A 20,376-nucleotide genomic window follows, 5' to 3' on the forward strand; every position below is an offset into this window, starting at 1 on the left:
AGACCAACTTTATATTTGCTTGAGTAGAAGACAGAAAAACCCCCAAACAAACCCGATCAAAACCCAAAGAAAGAACAAAAAACCCACACCTAGTTTATTTGGAAAAAGCTTCACAAGGGGACCTGAATTTTAGTTCTGAATCTTCTGTTTGATAAAGCTGTGTCTTGAAAGAAGCATTCTTTAAAATTTCATTTTAGTTTGTTTTTACTACCAGTCTTTGATCAAAACACATCAGATTTTGCATTTGCTTCCCTTAGTAATTTCACTAATTACAACAATGTTCAATAAAAAAAAAAATGTAAGCAATGGGTGGGAACCAGAGAGCCTGGCATGTTTGTCTCCTTACTTATTTCTCAGCCTCATCCTGTGGTGTAAGTGGAGAAAACTTTGCCTTATTCGACTACTTTGTAGCCATTAACTTAAATTTTTATTTATTGGATTGGGAATTTTTTTTCTGCATATTTAAATACCGCTGTACTATTTCTCAGCCTTTATATTTGATCTCTACAAAACATATGGGAGCGTTTGTTTTACAGTCTTCCCTCAGAATGTAATCATTTTTTCTGATTGCATATGTCTGGCATGGTGCTTTTCCTTCTTAAATGTGAATGAAATTTGGGCAGTCTCCAAACCTAAACACACCCTAATTTCAAAAGCCACATTCCCGAGGGCTCAATTCCTGTTTACTGAGGAATTAAAGTCTTGTTAAACCACGAAGTTACTGTATACATGTTAGTGACTTTTTATAAATGAAAGAACCCACACCCCACCAAAGACCCAAGCCCCCAGCAATTTATTTAATAGTATTAAGCAGTATTGCATCAAATAAGAAGGCCTTTGTTACTACAGCACTGTATGGTACAGTCACATAATTCTTATACATGGTTCTATAGTATGCTTTATAAAAAGTTGTTTAAATATGTGTTGATAATCAGCTATGTATTAAGACCTAGACAATTTTAATGGGAGAATCTTAATAAATAGAACTACATGTGAAACAGTTAATTTAATATGCTTTTACAATCTCCCTAATAGCGATGCTTTCAGGCGGCAGCTATAAGTAGAGAGGGAGCAGGTAGATAAAATTCAGCAGAGTTGTCAATTTGCTGTATGTGGTTAGGCCATATTGGTTGTGATGAGAAATGTACTTATTTGCAAATAAGTGAATGTTTGCTTTGAAAACAGGTATCCTCTTAGCAGCTGAGGTTTTAGCTAAAGTATCACTGTTTGAAATAAGATAAGCCTGCTCCTGCTTATGTCTTCGCTGAATTGTAAAGACATAAGTGTATAAAAAATGGATTAAAATTTGTATCAAAGAATTATCTAGGTTTTACCCCATTCAAATCTCTTTACATTACAAAATGAAACATGTATACTTTCTTAATTTGATTCCGTGTAAATTTTCCACCCTGCATCTATCTTTAAAAGACTTAGGTCAATGTTTTCAAAAATCTCTAAGTGCCATTTGCAAGAATGAAAGGCACCCAGAAGTCTGAAGCCCATGCCTCTGCTCTGTCACTAAGATTCAAACCTTGATTATTTCTTGTGATTTCTTTTAATGACAATTACAATGCAAAATCTTACGCAAAGGCTATAGATTGTACCTCACTTCAGATGCCTGACCAAGCTTCAAAGCATTATGATAGTTAATAACCTCTTTATCTCTGTATGTCCTAGTTTCAGTTACTTTTGACAATATTCTTCAGACAATTCACTTGATGCTTTTGAAACATGTAAGATTAACTTTGAAAATCAAATTGACCAAAAAAATCCACCCCAAAATTAAAAAAACTACACACATTTAGACTGATCCAAATTAGTGCTAAGGTTCTGTTGCCAGGAAAATCAAAAATAACCAGGAAATGTAAGATTTCTGTTGAGAAATGGAAAAATGGCCCTTATGAATTTTGGTAATACCAAATATAGGGTAAGTTTATACTATGACAAAAGTGGGAAAAGAGCTGAGCTGAATCTGTGTATTTTTTTTCAATAATTTCTATCAGGTTTATGCTGTTTGATTTGAGATATAGTTAATATAAAATTCCAGTACATTATACCATTTTGTTCCATTTATGATGCTGTGTAATAGCTAAAATTCAAAGAAATAAGTAGTGACATCCAAAGAGGTGCTAATGTAATCAGATTAATGACTCATGAGAAGTATCTACTGAATATTTCTCTTTACACAAATGTGCATATTTATGTAAAATATTTTTTTAATTATCCACCTGCAAATTAAGAATTAGATAAACATTTACTGTAAAGCTAACTGGTAAAAACTCTGAGCAATAATCTTCAACAATACGTGTGCAGAAGGCATGTCAGCCTTATTCATTTTCTATTGTAATTTAAAATAGACATTAGAATTCTGGATACCTGAGCCAAAATTAGTGATTTGAAACTCAGGTTTCATTCTGAACTTGCACCATATACTTGAACCTCTTGATTTTGGTGAAGAGTGTAAAACATATCTCTTGAGTTTTACTCAGCCTACCAATGAGTAGATCATGCTTAGCCTTTTTATCTTTGCCAGTTGTTTCTTTGCATACACAATCTGAGAATAATGGCTTAAATAAGGAATAGTCAGTCTGCCTAACCTTTGACCTTGGGATTTGGTGGAGAAACATTAGCAGCTTGAACATGCATGTATATAATAGATTGCTGTGATAAGCGCTCTAATATTTCACCTTATGTAGAAGGACAGAAGAGAGAGTGCTCTCACTGTTTATTCTAAAGAATTTGCAAATAACCATTCAGATTTATGCTCCTTGCTAAAATAATTTCTCCTCTTTAACTATTACATAAAAATTTCAAGTGATTTCATTTCTGTTTAACGGAAGAGAATATACTTTACAGATTGGCCAGCAAAAATAGAACTTAATTTAAAAACTGTTGGTACGAGAACTTGTTTACTTAAAAAAAAAAAAAATTTCCCCTTTTACAAGGGTAAATTGAATAAATGAGAAATTTCTGCCCTTAGTTGGATTTTTCCTAGTCCTCACCCTGTGTCCAGATGAGTCTTAAAAAATAAAAATTGATACAATTCAATTTTCTGATCTTAATATCTTGAAAAATTTCTTCTCATGATAGAATTATACAAGAAAAATTTACTACTGTAATTATATTAGTATGTCCTATGCCTGCCTTGACAGAACCTTTCTGTAGAAAGGTAGCTTTGGAGGATGAATCTCCAAGTTTCTTTTCTCACACTGAAGTGATACTGGGGTAGGGAATTCAGGAAACTAGGTATGATGGATGGATCAGATTGGTACAAAACTAGTTTGTACCAATATAGCCCTTGTTAACTGAGAAAGGCATGTATGTATACACAGATAGATCAAGTAAGCATCAAGCAAGTCAAGGGAAGTGATTGTTCTCCTCTTCTCAGCACTGGTGAGACCACATCTAGGGTGCTAAATCCAGTTCTGGCCTGCCCCATGCAAGAGACATGGACTTATTGAAGTGGGTCTAGCAAAGAGCCACAACAATGATTAAAAGCTTAGATAATGTATCATACAAGGAGAGGCTGACAGAGCTGGGGTTGTTCAGCCTGGAGAAGAGATTGCTTAGGGAGATCTTATCAGTATGTCCAAATACCTGATAGGAGAAGGGGAGTAAAGAACACAGAGCTAGACTCTAGTGATGCCCAGTGTAAAGATAAGAGGTAGTGGACATTTTGAAATAGATACACTGGAAGTTCCGTTCAAAAATAGAAACACCTTTTTTTTTTTTTTTTTTTACTGCAAGGGTGTCCAAACACAGGAACAGGCTGCTTAGAGAGGTCATTTGGTCTCCATCCTTGGAGATATTGAAAATCTGGCTGGACAGTGTACAGAGCAACCTGCTCCAGCTGCCTCTGCTTTGTGCCAGAGGGTTTGACTAGACCATCTCCAGAGGTCCCTTCAAACCTCAACTGTTCTTTTGATCTGTGAAATGGGTAATACCACTAATATAATTTCATACTGTCAAGAACAAAGTTTACTGCTGGGGGAGGTGGGGGGGTGGAAGTTGTTTACTAATTTTCCTATTACTAGATAAGATCAGAGTACTTTAGAGAAGATGACCCTTGAAGAACATCCACAGAAATGCTGACTAAATATTAGGATGTGTCCTATGCAAGGACAGATGGCCTTGCAGTCATTTCCAGACTTCTTGAAGTAATCAAAGGAACTCTGAAGTGCTTTTGCTCTGAGTTGCTCTTTAATCTCTTCAGCTTTCTGTTTCATGTTGGTATTTTCTCCCTTTTCACATGGAAAGATGTTCAACAACCTCCGAAGAATTGTCCAAACCTGACTTTTCTGGTTTCAGATTGCTGATGGAGCTGTGTCAGCATGATTTCCATGCCTCTTCTACTAATCACGCAAAAGCATGCTAGAAAGAATGCAGATGCAGTCTTATCTTTTGCTTTGCCATTATTTAAGTAGTTAAAATGTAATTTAACTAGTACAATTTAATGTTGTCTTTGAGTCCTGTAGTGGAGTAAGTTAAAAAAATGTGTGTGATGTTTTATTAAACGAATAAAGGTAGATATATTTAATTCCTTTTTCACTTTTGCACAGATTCATGTTTTGAATCTATTTTGAAAACCACTATGGATGTCAGAAGAAGACTCAGAAGTAGAAATTTCCATTCCACTTTTTTTCCTTTCCATGCCATTCTGTTTTCCAGTACTGCAGTTGGAAAAAATAATTTCACTGTAGCATGGAGCACAGAAAGAAGTGAGGCTGTATTTCTTTTGATTGGAATACTGAACAAAAGACCGCACAGTGTGCCACAGGGTTCTCCAAGAAACTAGGCAGTTTACATGTAATTGTTTTGACTTATTAAGATAAAAATGAAAATCACTATACTCCAAATTAAATATGCAATAGTTCTTATGTATTATGGTATGCATGACAGTTCTATTATAAATCAACGTTTTTGTTGTTCTATAGCATTTTCCAAATACCAAATAAAATTTAAATTACAAACCTATTTTCATTTATGTTAAAAAAAGATGTTACTTACATATATATTTAAAGATCAGGTTGCATTCAAATGTAACCCAACAGATTTGGAAAGAGAAATAGAACTCAGGGAGAGAGTTCTTTGATCCAAAGACTTTATAAATAGCCAAAGAAATGGGATTGGGAATGAAGATTATTGTCTCAGTGCATGGTTGAATGAATAAATCTTTTGCAGATTACTAGTAGTCAATAATATTATTTGGAAGATGTTCTGTTTTCCATCAGATATATTTATACGTAAAATCGCTCTATGGACTAAGTTGTTTTACCATAAGCAGATGCTAAAGTAAAAGAAAAAACTATGAAAGTGATTTGTTCTAAGGTCATCTTTTATGTGTTTTTTGACTAGGTTTTTAGTTAACATTTTTCAATTACTTTGTTTCCTTTATTCCAGAGAGCACAATCAGATGAATTAGAAAAAATAGAAAAGCATAGCAAGGCATCCAAGGAAAAAGAAAATGCCAAGTCATTGGATAAGCCAGAACAGTAAGAACATACTTACGAAAAAACAGTTTTGCTCACTTCAGAAAACTTTTCCTCCTATAGTAAACTGTCTAGAGATGTTATAAAAGAAAAATAAAACCAAACCTGTACCTACTGGCAGTGACTCATATAATTTTCTTGAATCACTACTACAGGTTCCTCTATGAACTTTCACTAATTCCCAACTTTTCAGAACGCGTATTTTGCATCCTGTTCCAATCAACATTTTCAGAAAGCGTTTGTTCAATCCGTCGCAAACTTGAATTGTTACAGAAACTGTGTGAGGTAGGTTGTGCTCTGTGAAAAGCTAGAGATAAATTTCCGATATTTAATCTTGTTCAGTTGTACTCATGTTTCAAAAGTTTTTGTTTTATTTACTCTAAGCACTCATTAAATCTGAAGGATAGCAGGATAGAATGTTTTATGATTGTATTTCAGTATCAAAGCAAATTTTAAGATTAGCTTTTGATACTGAACTATATCATGGTTTTGCCATCAATATATATCAGTCTCTGTAAAATGGCATACCTGCTCCATTTGTTAAAGCAAAATCTTCCCTTTTCATAGTGACCATATCACTCCTTTCCAGATGAATGTCAGTTCAGTCCACTTAGTATTTCCTCAGATTTTGGAAGTGTGCAACTTGATAATATCTCTGATATCTGAAATCAGTTAGAGATAGCAATGTTCTCTCTAGCTAGAATAGATTACGGGAATTTTATGGTCCTATGCAAAACAAATACGTATCTTCAAAACACAAGTTTCATCAGTATTTTAATAGCTGAAAAATTATTTGAAATATTTGTTTTACCATTTAATAAATGATTTTTTTTTGTTTGTTTTACGAAGAGTTTTAATTGTTCCATGTGGCACTTTTTAATTAATTTCTTGCAAAATTCTCTCCTAAATTAAATATAGCATTCATGGTATCAGCATCAGTTAAGGAATTACTATTTTGTTTTTCTCAACAGGTCATCTCCAATAATATTGTGTAGATTCCTATTGTTTTTCATAAGTATCCATTATGGAGAAAACATTCTCCATTCACAACAAATTACATATTTTATTTATATTTATATAAATGTATTTATATATATTATTCTACTTCTACATATTGCAGTGGAAGGTTGTTAATTCCCTTTATTTGAGCCTTTATATAAGTATTATTTCTAAACACAGTGTCAGTAATACTGTTAACTGTAAATATTATTGGAGTTCGAACAGAAAATTGTTTCTCTGTTTCATAGACATTGAGAAATGGGTCAGGAGTTATGCAAGTCCTCGGTTTGGTTCTTGCCTTTGGAAATTACATGAATGGTGGAAACAGGACACGAGGACAGGCAGATGGGTTTGGACTAGATATCCTGCCAAAACTGAAAGATGTCAAGAGCAGTGTAAGTTGATTCTAGACTTGCTATAGGTCCAAGAATGTTAAATTCTCAGAAAATTACTTTGTCTCCATTTCTGAGTAAATGGTGTGAAACTTGGAAAGGCATTTCAGTGGGAACTCTTTTGTTACTGTACTCATCTGATCACACTTCTAGAGTTGGGTGTATTTCTGTAGAAATATGAAATTTCTGTAGAAAATGAAAATATGTTAAATTATATTTTAGTTCCTAATCTGATACGTATTTGACTTTTGATACTCTGCATATTTCTAACTTTTCCCGTATTCAGAAACAATACTATGATCCTTACCATTAAAATATTTATTACAGAAGTGGAAAGAGTTGTAAAAGAAAATTTAACTGTGATTGGATGGTGATTCAAACTATTGGGAGTTGGGAGGGAGGGAAGTCACTCCTGAAAATGATTGAATAGGCATCCTTAATATTTGGGATAATCCAAAGTTCATCCTTTATATACATCATGATTACAGAAAGTGCATTTCACATTGGACCATGGAATCACCTTAGTAAAGAGTAATCACAGCAAGTACATGTTGATTGAAGATTTGTCTGGTACAGTCATCTAAGTAAGGAGAATTATAATTAGTTTTGTTTCTTGCTCAGTGCTAAACTGGATCTTGTGTGTTACCAGCACTTTTTTGGCTTTGGTTATTCAGATTGGAGTTTTATTCAAATGTCTGCTTTCGTTTGCAAGGAAACAATAAACTTCAAGTGTCTATGGCTATAATGAAAGACTCATCTGAATGTGGACAGTGTTATGAGAAAGATTTAAGGCCAATTTAAAGTCTCAAGAATTACTGCTATAACTAGTGAGTCACGGTCAAGATCTGCTATTCTGAAAGTGGCAGAAAGAGAAGAGTTTGTTTCTGTGCTTGGTCACTCTCTAAATAAACATGCTTTGACTGCTGGGTTAAGTAATGTAAGCAACCTGTTTATGCTGAGTTTAGAGACTATGTCAGCCGTTTGCCTTTAAAGGGCAGGAAGAACTTCATTCCAGCATACTGGTTTCTTTGGTAAGCCAAGGAAGTGTTGATGTGAATGAAGCCTTAGCATGATGTATTTAGAGGAGCTTATTTTAGCTGAACCTTCTGGTTGACTCTAGATATATCACCAGTTTTGGAACTCAGCTCAGTAGAACATTCAGACACACTAATATGGGTTGGTGACTAGGGTCTTCAGTACATAATTTGCTGGAAACATTACAACCCTATTATTAACCTTGCAAATGGAAGGTACATCTTCAGTTAATTTGCCGCCGATCAGTCAGAAAAGTCCTTAAAAAAATAGTTTTTTGAAACTATTTGAAATTTAATTCTGTCAAAAATCCTATTTAAATCAAAGATTTTCTGCTGAATTTTCATTACAGAGATTACATAGGGGTAACAATGAGAAAGTTCCCCCGAAGACCCTCAAAAGTCCCAAAATTTCATTTAGAAATAAAATCTTTTAAATTTAACTTTGCTTTGGTTATAGTTATAGATTAATAAAAAGATCTGAATGTTGTGAAAGAAGTTGCATACGTCAACCCAGAAACAATCTCTCTTTTCCTTCTGGAGAAATTTCGTAACATAAGGCTTCATTTTACAATCAGATAAATTTCAAAAATCAGGATTGACTTAGAGGCGTCTTGTAACATATCTTTCTAATATTGTCTTTAACGATTAAATTATATTTCAGGGTTTTGGGTTTTTTTGTTTGTTTGATTTTTATTTTTTAGTGAAGGCATCAAATCAGCAAAGTACTTTTCTATACTTGACACTAAACATTTCACCTACTTGAATGATCATTTCTGAATTCGGTTTGGGTTATTTTTTTTTCAGTGAGTTTCAGTAACAACAAACTTTATTCTCTTCTATACAGGACAACAGCAGAAGTCTTCTATCTTACATTGTCTCATACTATTTGCGTAATTTTGATCAGGTGAGTGGGAATTAATTTTGCTCAAGTTAATTTAAAAAAATTGACTTACCAAATTCATCCTTCTTCTGGCTTAGATGACAAAATGTGAAAAAACATTCTTATTGCTTTCACTTATATATTTTAGAATAGAAAAAGTAATGAACACCATGTGATTGTTCTTTTCTCCATTTCACTTTTTTTTTTTTTTTTTTTTTTGGTCAGGATGCTGGAAAAGAGCAGTGCATCTTTCCTCTTCCAGACCCACAAGATCTCTTCCAGGCTTCACAAATGAAGTTTGAAGACTTTCAAAAAGATCTCCGCAAAATGAAGAAAGATTTGAAAGGTACTGAAACTAGATTAAGTGCTAAATATGTGTTAACAACATATCCCTGCTGTTATTGTTTGTATAATTTTAAGAAATTGGATGATAGTGTAAAAATAGTTGTGTATGTTTGAGATCTCAATTACTATTTTATTTCTTTGGGTTTTGCATGACTATTTAAGCAATTATTCATAATTTTCAGTAGGTAATCTGGAAGAGGTTATGAAAATAAACGTCATCAAACCAGTTAGGTTAAATATTTTGTTAAAAAAAAAAAAAAAAGGAAAATTTTAAACAGAATTAAACAGTCTTTCACTATAAAATGAATTGCTAAGTGCTGGATGATGTCCATGACAAAAAGGTCCATATTCAAGTCCAGATACCACCTAGCAGATAATATATATGGTATGTTGTTCAAGACAGCTGAAATAACATGTCTTTGTTAAAAAGAAATATGCAAAGGAAGTATTTTTTCTCCTGCTGGTGGAATTATTTTTTTAAATGAACTCAGCAAGCTTAAAATAAGGTGTATTTGCTTGACTTCGCTAAAGAACATGTATCACACAATACATTCCTTATTAACACTGGGAACAAAGCATTAAGTTTAAGTTAAGCCAGAGTAGTTTGCACAAATGATAGCTAATATCATGATCTTTAATATTTTTGTTAAAAGCCTCTGCTAGACTGGCCAGTTATGTACCATTATTCTAAATCTTGGACAGAAGGATTCAAACCAAGGAATGAAAATATCTTTATATTTCTGTTGCCTAGCTGATTTTGAATGCCATGCTTTCAGAGACCAAGGAATGGTTTGGTAAAACATGCGTTCCTGAACACTAGAATGCAAGTATCTGTCTTAAAACAAAAACATAACATGGCTACCAAATGTTCCTTCTTGCCTCTATCAAGCTTTCTGTTTGGATATTTTAAATATTACCTCCAAAAGTTTAAAATAAATTTTGAAAGTTATATCAAGATCACTTTTATGATACTAAGGAGTGAACTGCAGCACCATTCATTTGCTGCCCCAAACAATCTAGGAGGCAAAAATCCTGCAATTCAGCCATGAAAGCTTCTTTCAATACTTGCATCTTTCAGATAATCTGAGGGCTCATCTCCAAGCTTGCACATAGAGAAGCTGCTTAGGTCTGACTTGTTTTCAGGCGCTTGTTTATGAACATCCATGGGTGCACAGATGTTATTCCTCGCAAGTTCACAAAAAATGTTTTTATATTGATGAAAGGTTAAGTATTTTTAGATCAAGGTTGAAATTTGTGCACAGACATAAATCTTTTATAGAATAAATCTACACTGTGCAGTGATCAAAGCAGGGGTTCTGTAAAAATAGAAATTACACGCTTCGCTCTGCCATCAGACTGCAGTTGCATTCTTTCTGTGCTTCCAATCCAGCCCTTAGGCTGCAGTGTCTGTTGTCGGTCTGTTCTGTAGTTAATGAAACTGAAGAATAATTGCAGACACCATCACTCTTTCTCTGTTCCCTTTGTTACAAATTTTTGGGGGACAGTATCAGCTCCCTTCTGCATCCTCCCCTGGATATGAAGTGACAATTTCAATTCCAGTCTGTAATCTTATTCATGACTTCTTATCATCCCTGAGCGATGCAAAAATACTTTGTGTTGGTTCTGTTTTCCAAAGAAAAGTGTCACCCTAAACTAAAAACATTTTGTGTTAAAAAATGTTAGGACTGCAAGAGCATTCACTAAAAATTCTGGGTATCCCAATAGCTTAATTGTTGCAATGCTTTCAGTGAAATAGAATAGCCAAGTTTAATGACAGTCTTTCTTAAACAGAGTAAAAGTTTTAGCTGAATGGGTAAATGACTTTAAAGTGGGTTTTCTCTACATTTAGTTTAAGTACACTACCAGATTTGCTAATGAGCATCTGGAACCTTATGAGTTACTAGTTAGCAAGTGACTCATTAAATGACCGAGAAGGGACAAAGCTATAAAATGCTGAGCAAATTCTGAAGAAATCCTAAATATGATGCTCTCCTTTTGAAGTCAGTGAGACTAGATGAATATTGAGTATTCCTGGGAAATACTGACTTTAAGGCCATAGAAATAGATGTCTATATATGCATTTCAGTTTTATACTGAGATGCAGACTGTAACCTTGGGCCTGTTTTGATCAATAATTAGATAGAAGATTTCATGAGAGGATTTTGCCATTTATGGGGGGGTGTGTGTGTTTGCTTTGTTCTTTATCATGGAAAAACTGAAAATTGTACATAACTGATGCAGGCAGTACCACCAGTATAAGGGTATTCTGTCCATGTTGGTTTCAAATAACCTTCAAAACATACACAGTGAGATCATGCTTAGTACAATGAGGGAAGTGGGTAGTGGTTCACCCAGGAACAAAAGCTTCTGAATATGTTTTATTTCTGTCTTACAAAACTTTCCATGATCACTATTCAAAGGTAAACTTCATCTTAGAAGAATTTTTATGGAAAATTATGGAAAAAAAACATGAAAAAGACAAAGGTTGTTATTAAAAAAAAAAAAAAAAAAGTTTTGTAACCGTAACAATAGCAGTTCATTCTAGCAATGCTGTATTTTTCCATCTAAATATGTCAGTACCATATACAGAGACATGCAGATAAAAATAATCTTTATGGTTCTGTAAAATAATTCCTTTGTCATGCTCTTTCACAGTTCTGAGCTTGGGCTTATGTTTGTATTAAAGGAGTTGTTAAGCTGATTGCTTTAAATGAAAAAGCGTGCATGATGTTCACATTTCTGTGCTTTCTTCCCTTTTGACTCGGGGTTCTTTTCTGTTTTTTATGAACTGTATTCCTTGCAGTTTGTACATGTTAGAAAATAAAGTCTCTTCTAAGATTTCAGTTTTAAAGTGTAAGTCCAAAAGACTTTCAGAAAGTGTGCTGTGTGCCTGTTCCAAGATTAATAAGACAGAAATTAACAATTTTTTTTTTTATTAAAAAAAAAAAAAATCCCTAATATTTTAGTGGAAGCTACCACTAGCCAGGTAATATTGAACTTATAAATTGTTCAGGTTTGGTTTTGGTTTTTTTTCCTAATAATATAGACCCCTTGGATAAAGTCTATATACTAGATTTACCCCCCTACCCCCTCCCAAGATAGAAAACCAAAGAACAGGTATATCCTTTTACTAACAAACCAAGCGAGTTTGGCTCCATCTGTTGCTTCCAGATTTCACAGCTCTCCAGGATTCTCACTTTAGCCTTTTTGACTTCAGTGACATCTATTTTGTTAAGCAACTTGATCTGCTTTTGATCTCTCCTGGCTGTCAGCAACGTTCCTTGATGCAGTCATGCCAAGCAGTGACTTCTGTTCCAATGTCATTCCACAGAAGAAACTTTAGCACTTGCCACATGACTTAAATCAACTCGCCATGTAAAGAAAATTGGGCATCCAGGGTCAGCAGAGCACTGCGTGACTCTCACTGATTAGGACCTGTGTTGTATATCTATTAGTATGTTTTTTTAGACACTTCAGAATGCTAAAGGTGGGGCAGAAAGATGTGGAAAACATATATTGAATCAAGTTTTAATGTTCCCTGCTCTGACACTCTCTGGAGGTACAATTGTGGTGTAGGAAAATGTTGTATTTGTGGCCCATGAAGTTCTTCAAGACATGTATTTAGTTTAGGAAAGAACTAGGCAGTGAGAGTTATAGTATTTATGAAGCACTATGGCAAGTTCAAACTGTTTAGAAGCTGTTCTTTGGCTACACATGAACATTTTAGCTTTACAATAGTAAGTTTATTCTTGCAAATCAAAAACTAATTCATCAGTTGTCATTTGTGGCAAAACTTTCACTGAAGCTCAGCTAAGAGGGAATTAAAAACAATGTCAGGCAGAAAATAAATCCAACTAGTAGAATGCTGAAGAGATGAAAACCATATAATGCAGACTGCTATAAAATGAAGTTGAAATCAGTACTTGTTTATATGTTATAATGTTGTCATATTTAATATCTTTGAAAGCTAATTACAAGTGATGATTATGATAATTATTATTTTTGTACTGATGCTTTCTTTTCCTACTATGAGTGTTTGCAACTAATTGAAAAGCCTCCATCAATAAGAAACTAGGTTGTGTGGCCCAGTACATGTCTGTGATATGGAATAAATGTGACTGAGAATGTTTATGTGTTAAGCACTTGCAGAACATTTTAAAAAGTATGTTCCAAGAAAAGCCCCACAGTAACTTGGAAATATACGCATTTCCTATTTTTCTGTGCTTCTTACAGTCACCTAAAATTATCCAGTCAGCTTAGATCTGCTGGTTGTAGAGTTGGTATGTGCTCTCTGGTTTAACACCTGCTGTGAATCAGAGCATTGGAAGTACCATATTGTGCAATAGAAAGACTTTTAAAAGTTGTATTTGGGGTGGTGTGAGTGAGATGGGATAGTAGTAGGCATGCTATGCTTTGACCACCTGACCATTTTTTCTTATACAGTTATAACTATTTAGCTTTTGACAAATCATTCCTCTTGCCTTGGTAATTATTGTCCCCAACACCGAGAAAAGGGCCCAACCCTGGAAGTGCAGTTGATGTGTAGTTTGAGATGGAATTTTCCTCTTCGTGGCAACCTCTGGGGTGCATGGATTACTTAGCAGAACAAGACTGCAGCCACTGTTAATTCTTTCATTGGTAATGTTAGTGTTTGCAGGCTTAAAAAAAAAAAATGCACAATTCTATTTGCACATCATTCCCTCTCTCACACATGTATACATCCTCATATCTTTTTATATTCACGGGACTATCTGGTTCCATCGCAGTTCTGATGGTGGGGCTAAGACTTTGGCAGCATTTCAGTGCCACTTCTTGATCAGGAACAGGAGGGGTATTAATTTAAGCTTCAATTAACAAAGTTAAGCAGCCTAAGCCATTTAGGGTCCCACTAATGATGACAGAAAAGGAAGGGACTACTCTGCTAAAATTGTCCTCTCTTAAAATTGAGTGCTAAGGAAAGGTCTTGAGTCTAGTCTGGTGGTCTATCTTTTAAATACCTGAAGTTTGATGAAATTAAGTCCATCCTAAGAGGTTTCCCAAAAAACTAATATTTTTTTAATGTGCTTCTATCTTGGTAATCCAAGTTGTTTCAAGAGAAGAAGGCGGGGAGCTAGAGGGAAGAGAACTGAGATGGAGAAAAATTATATTCTTGGAGAGTTTGACTTAATTATCTCATAAAAAACTTTCTTCTTTAAGATACTTTGAAATGTCTGTGTTTGTTAATCTCTGTCAATAGTTTTTATATAAATGGGAGTGAAGGTTTTTCATGATTAAGAAATAGATCTTTTATTTTTCTTATACAATCCACAGATCCGTATTTTGACAAAAAGATGCCTTCAGTCTTTTATAATAAAATGTCCAGTCTCTCAAGGTAATTATTAACAAAACAGTATAGAAACATTAGTGGGTTTGGTCAATCCTACAGTTACCTGTACACTCTATCATTACAGAAACAGCTATTGTTTTAACTAATTCTTTACTTTTACCTATTCATTAACAGTTGTGCATCCACAAATTCTAGTTGTTTGTTCAGCTCTCACTGAAGGGGTTAATTGCCCCAGTTATGCAGCATGCAGACTCCTAAACCTAAACCAGATGTAAACTAAAGCCAGGCTTTCAGTCAATCTGTGAGTCATATTTTACTGTCCTTAAAACTCCAAACAAGGAGCTGTCTATGGAAGACCTTGAAGACTCAGCAGTCCTTAGTGTAAGTCTTTACAATTCCAAAAAAAAAAAAAATAAAGGAAAATTAAGAGCTCTTTCTGTACTTGTGGCTGAGTTCATCAGAGCTTGTCTTTTGATGAGGCCGGTATTGTTTCCTTTAGGTAAAGTCTAAGCTTTCTTTTAAAGTCACAGATTGCAGTTGTAAGGAAGCCAGAAAGCACTGAGGAAGTTGTGAAAACAGAGGTTATGCTGTTATATGCTTTAGATGATCTTAAGGTCCCTTCCAACCCTAACTATTCTATGATTCTATTCCCTGTCCATGGCGGAGGTGTTGGAACTAGATGATCTTAAGGTCCTTTCCAACCCTAACTATTCTATGATTCTATATACTTTTCAAGAAAGTAGGACACAAGCACATCTTCTGTGGGAGTCTGAGTACTCAGAACCTCTAAGAATTAAGGACATAATTTCAAAACTTCCTTAAAGATTTAAAAACAAACAGTCACAGCTTGCGCTTTTGAGTACCTTCAACAGTCTTGAAAATCCACGTAAATTCTGTAGGGCTTCTATAGATAAGTATGTGGTTTCAGAAGTGGTAAATCAAAACAGCCTAATGGACCTGTTAATTACTCACACAAGATAATTGCCAGTGTTTTGGTGGTTGGTTTGTTTGGGTTTTTTTGCTTGTTGTTTTTGGTATTATGTTTGGAGGGTGTTGAAAGAAAAATTATGCTGCCCATTATTATCCCGCCTAAAGGCAACACAGTAAGCCTGGGGAGCAGCTGATCATCTGCTCACACATTTTGTTCAGAGACATATTTTGGGCTCAGAAGAGATATGTGTTCCCAAGAGCTAGAATTTAGTATCCAACAGAACTAGACGGAAAACATGCAGTAAAAAGATATTCTGAATCTTGAAAACACTTTTTTTTTCTCTTTTTCAAAAAAGAAAAGCAACTATTTTTGATAATGAGGCTGAGTGCACTTTGGATCAGTTACCAGAATTGTTTACTTAAAGTGTTAGTACAATGCACATAACATTTTGTGACTTTTCTTTTTGTTTTCTGTATGGATGTCTTTTAATCAACTGGCTGTTGTGAAACCATATACAGTTCCAACATATTGACCTAAAATTAAAAAAAAAAAAAAAAAAAGAATATGAAAGCTAACACAGTAGCTTGGAAAATAGCAATTAATTGTATTTTAATATAGAAATAGAGAATGAGATAAGATTCTTGAGATACTGGATATACCTGGAATTAAATTTTTCCTTTTTTTTTTTTTTTTTTTTCTTTTTTTTTTTTTTTTTTAAATCTCTAAATTGGTTTCAGACACACATTTTCACATCAAATTCCAGATCAGGAGTCTTTGAGAGATATGGGCAGAAAGCTACCAGTTTGAATTGCCCAAAATTTAGAAGGTGCTCCCGCAAGAATCCATTGCTTCTCTGGAAAATCATATACAGTCCTCTGCAGCATATATTAGAGAGGAGATTAAATTAGATGGCCTATTGGTCTTCTCCATTGTTGAGATATTGTTTATATGTTTAAGTTGATTTAGAGGGTTGGAGAAGAGGTGTATCTGCCCACTCCAACTTCTGCTTAGGATATGAGATCTTTTAAAGGTGGAAGATCAGTGCATGAAGACTGGGTATTCAGGACTACGGGGAACTGAAACCTTCACCTTGCTGCAAGTTTTCCTCTTTCATTATTCCTGTTCAGGCAATTCCATGTTGAAATAAGCTTCTACCTAGCGCTTGGCTTTTGTGGCTGCCTGCATAACTCATTTGTGATGCTTTGAATACCTTTCAGATCTTTCATTATGAGAAAATTTTCAATCTGCTTAAAGTAAACTAAGATTAGGAATACAATAGCTTTGTCTAAGTTTTTCAGTTGTGTGCACATCCCCCAAGATGAGAGAATAACTGAACCTGTAAGAATAGGGATATCAGAGCAAATTTTAAATCTGTTATCAAAAAAGATACAAGCTTTTGTTTCAGACAAAACTTTTACAAACTCATCACAGCAGATCCCCTTTGCCAACCTATTCCTTTGATATCTGTGATATTTAGGTGGGCTGTTTCGTGGAGAGAAATTTGTTTGAGAAATGAAGCTGAGGGGAAAAAATCAAACATAGAAGACTTGGTATTCTTACATAGCTGGGTTTTGGGGGGTTGAGGTTTTGTTTGTTTGTTTTGGGTGTTGGTTTTGTTTGTTTCTGGTTTTGGTTGGGGGTTTTTTTGTGTGGGTTTTTTGTGGGGGGGAGTTGGTTTTTTGTTGGTTTGTTTTGGGATTTTTTTAGGGTGGTGTTTTTTTGGGTTTTTTTTTTTTTCACCTCCACATTGCTTAGAAGTTATTAAATACTCTTCTAACACAAACATTTATTCAGCCTCTATCTCATGCAAATAGTGGGGTTTTATACTCTACTGACAAATTAAAGAACATGATAAATGAGTGCCGTATTCAACAGGTTCTGCAAGGACACAATTCCAGTCTTGGTGCTCTGGAGAACTGTGAAACTTAGGAAGAGTTCACAGGCCTGTTAATTCTCTAACGAAGAAAGCATATGATGAACTAGTTTGTTTTAAGCATCATAGCGCTGATATTAGTATGGTCATAATGACAGAATTTGACCTATTTTTAAAGGCTGGATGCTACATATGATACCCTACTTTCTGTAAAACAAGAGAAAGGGATTTTTGCCTGTGTTTTCTTTTGGTTTTTAAATGACTTAGACATCATTTGCAAGAATAGGAAGAGGGCTCAAAAATGGACCTGAACTGTTTTTCTGCTGATCATCACTTATTTTAGTCTTTTAACAGGGGGAGGGAAGGAACGAACAACAACAAAAAAAACACTCTACAAAAAACTGGAAAAAGAAAAATATCATTAACTGCACTCCTGCTCCCCCACCTCACAAACAAATCAACCAGGGAAGAATTTCCAGTATCTGAATGGTTAAAGAACACACATTTCTTTCTGACAATATTATATGTTTTTCTTTTCCATAGCAAGTTGAATATAAAGTATAGTCTACCCCTGCATTTCCTTATAGACTTTGAAAAGGGACTGCTTCAGGCTATTGGCATGGGTGTAGGCTAAGATTTTTGGTGGGTATATATCTTCATAAGATCTATACGTCTCTGAAATCAGCTGAGAGATCGGGAGTTCATTGTGAGCTGCAGACATTAATTCAAGAGAGTATGATGTTGTAGTGCTGTGAAGAATATGTTATCCATATTCTGGAAAAAGGTATGGAATTTCAGTGATATGAAATGTTATTGTAGGTTCTGCCTCTTATTTCTGAATAAGAGAAAAGGATAATAGAAATTCTATATGTCACCATCAGAATGTGATGCAGAATAATGTTTTATTTTTTGCAGAATAGTACAGAGCTTCTCTGTTGGTTTTTTTTTTTTTGTCTATCATACACCGTAAGTTTGTCTATCATGCACTCTAAGAAAAACTCATGGTTGTTTGGACCCCTGTACATTTCAGCTCCTTAAATTTGTCTTTCACCTTCAATACAATTGAATACTTTTGTTAATTTTTGCTACTACTAATCTAAACACTGCCCGTAAGTTATCTGTATATTTTGGTCAAAAATATTTGACTAGGAACATAACTATTCCTGAACATATTATCATAGTATTTGTACTTGAAGTAGTGCATTTGAGGTGCACATTCCAGCGGTTTCACTGGCTATGCATTAATTTGTGTCTTTTATTAGAGTATGCAGATCCTATACTATGATGTGTCATCCTAATCTAATCTGTTACTTCAATTTCAGTATGTGAGACAGAAGCAGCAAAAGTTTATCAGCTATCACTAGAAGAGCACCTCCAGCCTTTCAAAGACAGCATGGAGCAATTCATTAGTCAAGGTAAATAATGAAACGTCACTTAACCTTTTCATGACATTTCAAAGGAAAGTTGGGGGAACAATGTTTATACATTGTGGGAAAGGGACTGTTTATTTTGGCATCATAGAAAGATGTGGATTAGTTTAATCAGATGCCACACAGTTCTAAAAGATTTGCGGAATGATTCTGTTGTAGTGTAGGTGAGTCACTTTGTTTTGCATGACAGCAAAGACAAATGCTATTGGCTTGAGTGTGTGATCTTCTGATAAATTCAACATTCCATTAGAAAACAATTTTACAACCTTTGTTCCTTGAAAAATTATTAAAGCTGGATCTGTTTCATTAACTTCTTTCCAAAGAGATGATTCTTTTTTATGTCCCAAAACCATGGAGTAAGCATAGCAGAAGTAGTTAAAGGTTTTCCAGATATAAGGCAAATCCATATGAAATACTTGGATGTGATTAGTGGAAAACACTGCAAGAGAAAATAGATTAGAAATACGCATGATGAACTAGCATCCTGAGTGCTAGAAGGAAGACACTTTAAAAATGAGACTATGCTTTCAGTGCTTTAATAGACCCTCCTTGTGCAAGACTATAGGAGGTATGGATAACTTTAATTTTTGACTAGTGCAATATCAGAGCATCTCCTCAAATACTACTCTGAACGAGTATATGTTGTATTGATCAAATCATTTTTTAATACAAGTCAGAATACAATGCATCAGGTTGACAATGGCCTCGTGTACACCAATGTAATTTTAATTTTCTTGGCCACTTTGATGCTCCTTCTGCTTTGATGTTGCGTTTTATAATATAAGACACTCCTGTTGTCTCCTGAACAGGTAAGTTATGTGAAAAATTAATTGCTAGTGCTGATTTAATGGAGATGTTTTTTAGCCTAGACCTGTGATAATGAGCTATCAGGTATAGAAATCATTATTAACTGAATGTATGTTATGTTTGAGAGGCCACTCAGATATGCATTAATCTCTTGTTGGGTAGAATATCCATGAATCTCTTCGTGGTTAGAATATCCATGACCATCTATCCGAATATTGTAGGAAGTGAAGTACATATTTCTAGTATATACCAATCCATGCTACAGGACTCTCAATTACAATGAATAAATTGAGCAAAACAACTATTTTGAACCATCAAATGTGAATTGATGTTTTCTAAGACAAATGTCTATTAGCCAAACCTGGTAAACTGGATGTCGTCACCAACAATAGTAGGTATGATGTAATTTAAAACTAAATTATGATTATGTACATGACATATAAATGTTACAGTAGTGGCATGATTAAACATGTAGCAAGTGTTTTAAGTTGGGTTTATATTATTATTTATATATAGAGATAGAAGACAATCACAAATTACAAATCAATCAGACATCACTAGTTATACTGAAAATCATGCTATATGTTTGCATATTAACCTTAATTAACAGCAAGAAATACATGAGGATTATATTTCATCAGATTTCATCTGCTGAATGTCTTTCACTTCTTTTAGAAAACATACTTTTAGAAGTATCTGAATGTATACTTTAGATTGCTTCCTGATTCTGACTATTACTCCAAAGCATAATTGTATATAAGCTATATAGTAATCAGTTCTGTTTTTCAAAGATATGGGATTTCCTTTCTTGATTATGTGACTGTATTTTAGGAAAAGTGAGAAAAAAGAGGGAAAAAGAAAAGACATGCA

At 34.3% G+C, this 20,376-nt stretch overlaps 1 protein-coding gene across 7 annotated transcripts in view; it reads left to right on the forward strand.

Annotated features, from left to right (window-relative positions):
• FMN2 (formin 2) overlaps nt 1–20,376 on the forward strand; it is a 155,518-nt gene that overhangs the window by 90,070 nt on the left and 45,072 nt on the right. For all 7 annotated transcript variants that reach the window (XM_030499644.1, XM_030499649.1, XM_030499648.1 and 4 more), the window contains 6 exons: nt 5,401–5,492; nt 5,645–5,774; nt 6,737–6,883; nt 8,759–8,818; nt 9,020–9,140; nt 18,592–18,684. In XM_030499644.1, coding sequence (XP_030355504.1) covers nt 5,401–5,492; nt 5,645–5,774; nt 6,737–6,883; nt 8,759–8,818; nt 9,020–9,140; nt 18,592–18,684 — 643 coding nt within the window. The remainder of the gene's footprint in view (nt 1–5,400; nt 5,493–5,644; nt 5,775–6,736; nt 6,884–8,758; nt 8,819–9,019; nt 9,141–18,591; nt 18,685–20,376) is intronic.

This window comes from Strigops habroptila, chromosome 10, assembly GCF_004027225.2.
Source record: "Strigops habroptila isolate Jane chromosome 10, bStrHab1.2.pri, whole genome shotgun sequence".
NCBI classification, from domain to species: Eukaryota; Metazoa; Chordata; class Aves; order Psittaciformes; family Psittacidae; genus Strigops; species Strigops habroptila.